General features: G+C 41.4%; 1 protein-coding gene across 1 annotated transcript in view; it reads left to right on the top strand.

Moving 5' to 3' along the window:
• LOC118325919 (phosphatidylinositol 3-kinase regulatory subunit alpha-like) overlaps positions 1-459 on the top strand; it is a gene marked incomplete at its 5' end in the record, with an annotated part of 10,535 nt that overhangs the window by 5,937 nt on the left and 4,139 nt on the right. The window contains 1 exon segment of the mRNA XM_035658776.1: positions 351-449. Within this exon segment, the coding sequence (XP_035514669.1) occupies positions 351-449 (99 nt within the window).

Here is a 459-nt window from a genome sequence, read left to right as displayed (position 1 = left end):
TAATCAGTTCGTCCACTGACAGTTGAAAATGATCCCAGTCAGGATCCAGTTTAAGTTCTGTGCATGAAGAACTGCTTCAGAATGGCTGCAGATGAAGGTTGTCAGAAGTGTTGATACTTTGTCAATCGCACAATGTTAACACGATTATATTCAAAGTACTGACATTTTATTTAAACCATAAACCTCTGTGAAAAAATGTTTATTATTTAACTAGTTTTTTTGTCTTTTTGCCGTGGTATCATATTTAAACTAGTTCTGTGGTGCAGCGAGAACCTTTGTGCAGATGATAGATGAAGGAGAACGCTGTTGTAGGACAGTGAGATGACCTGTGATGTGCTTTATGTTTGTAGAGAGGAGGTGAACGAGAAGCTGAGGGACACAGCTGACGGTACGTTCCTGGTTCGAGACGCCTCCACCAAGATGCACGGAGATTACACCCTGACTCTGAGGTAAACCAGT

The sequence above is a fragment of the Morone saxatilis genome, unplaced genomic scaffold (assembly GCF_004916995.1).
Source record: "Morone saxatilis isolate NCDOM2014 unplaced genomic scaffold, NCSU_SB_2.0 Contig16, whole genome shotgun sequence".
NCBI classification, from domain to species: Eukaryota; Metazoa; Chordata; class Actinopteri; family Moronidae; genus Morone; species Morone saxatilis.
Note: the sequence above shows the minus strand (reverse complement) of the source record. Positions and strands in the feature narration are given on the sequence as shown.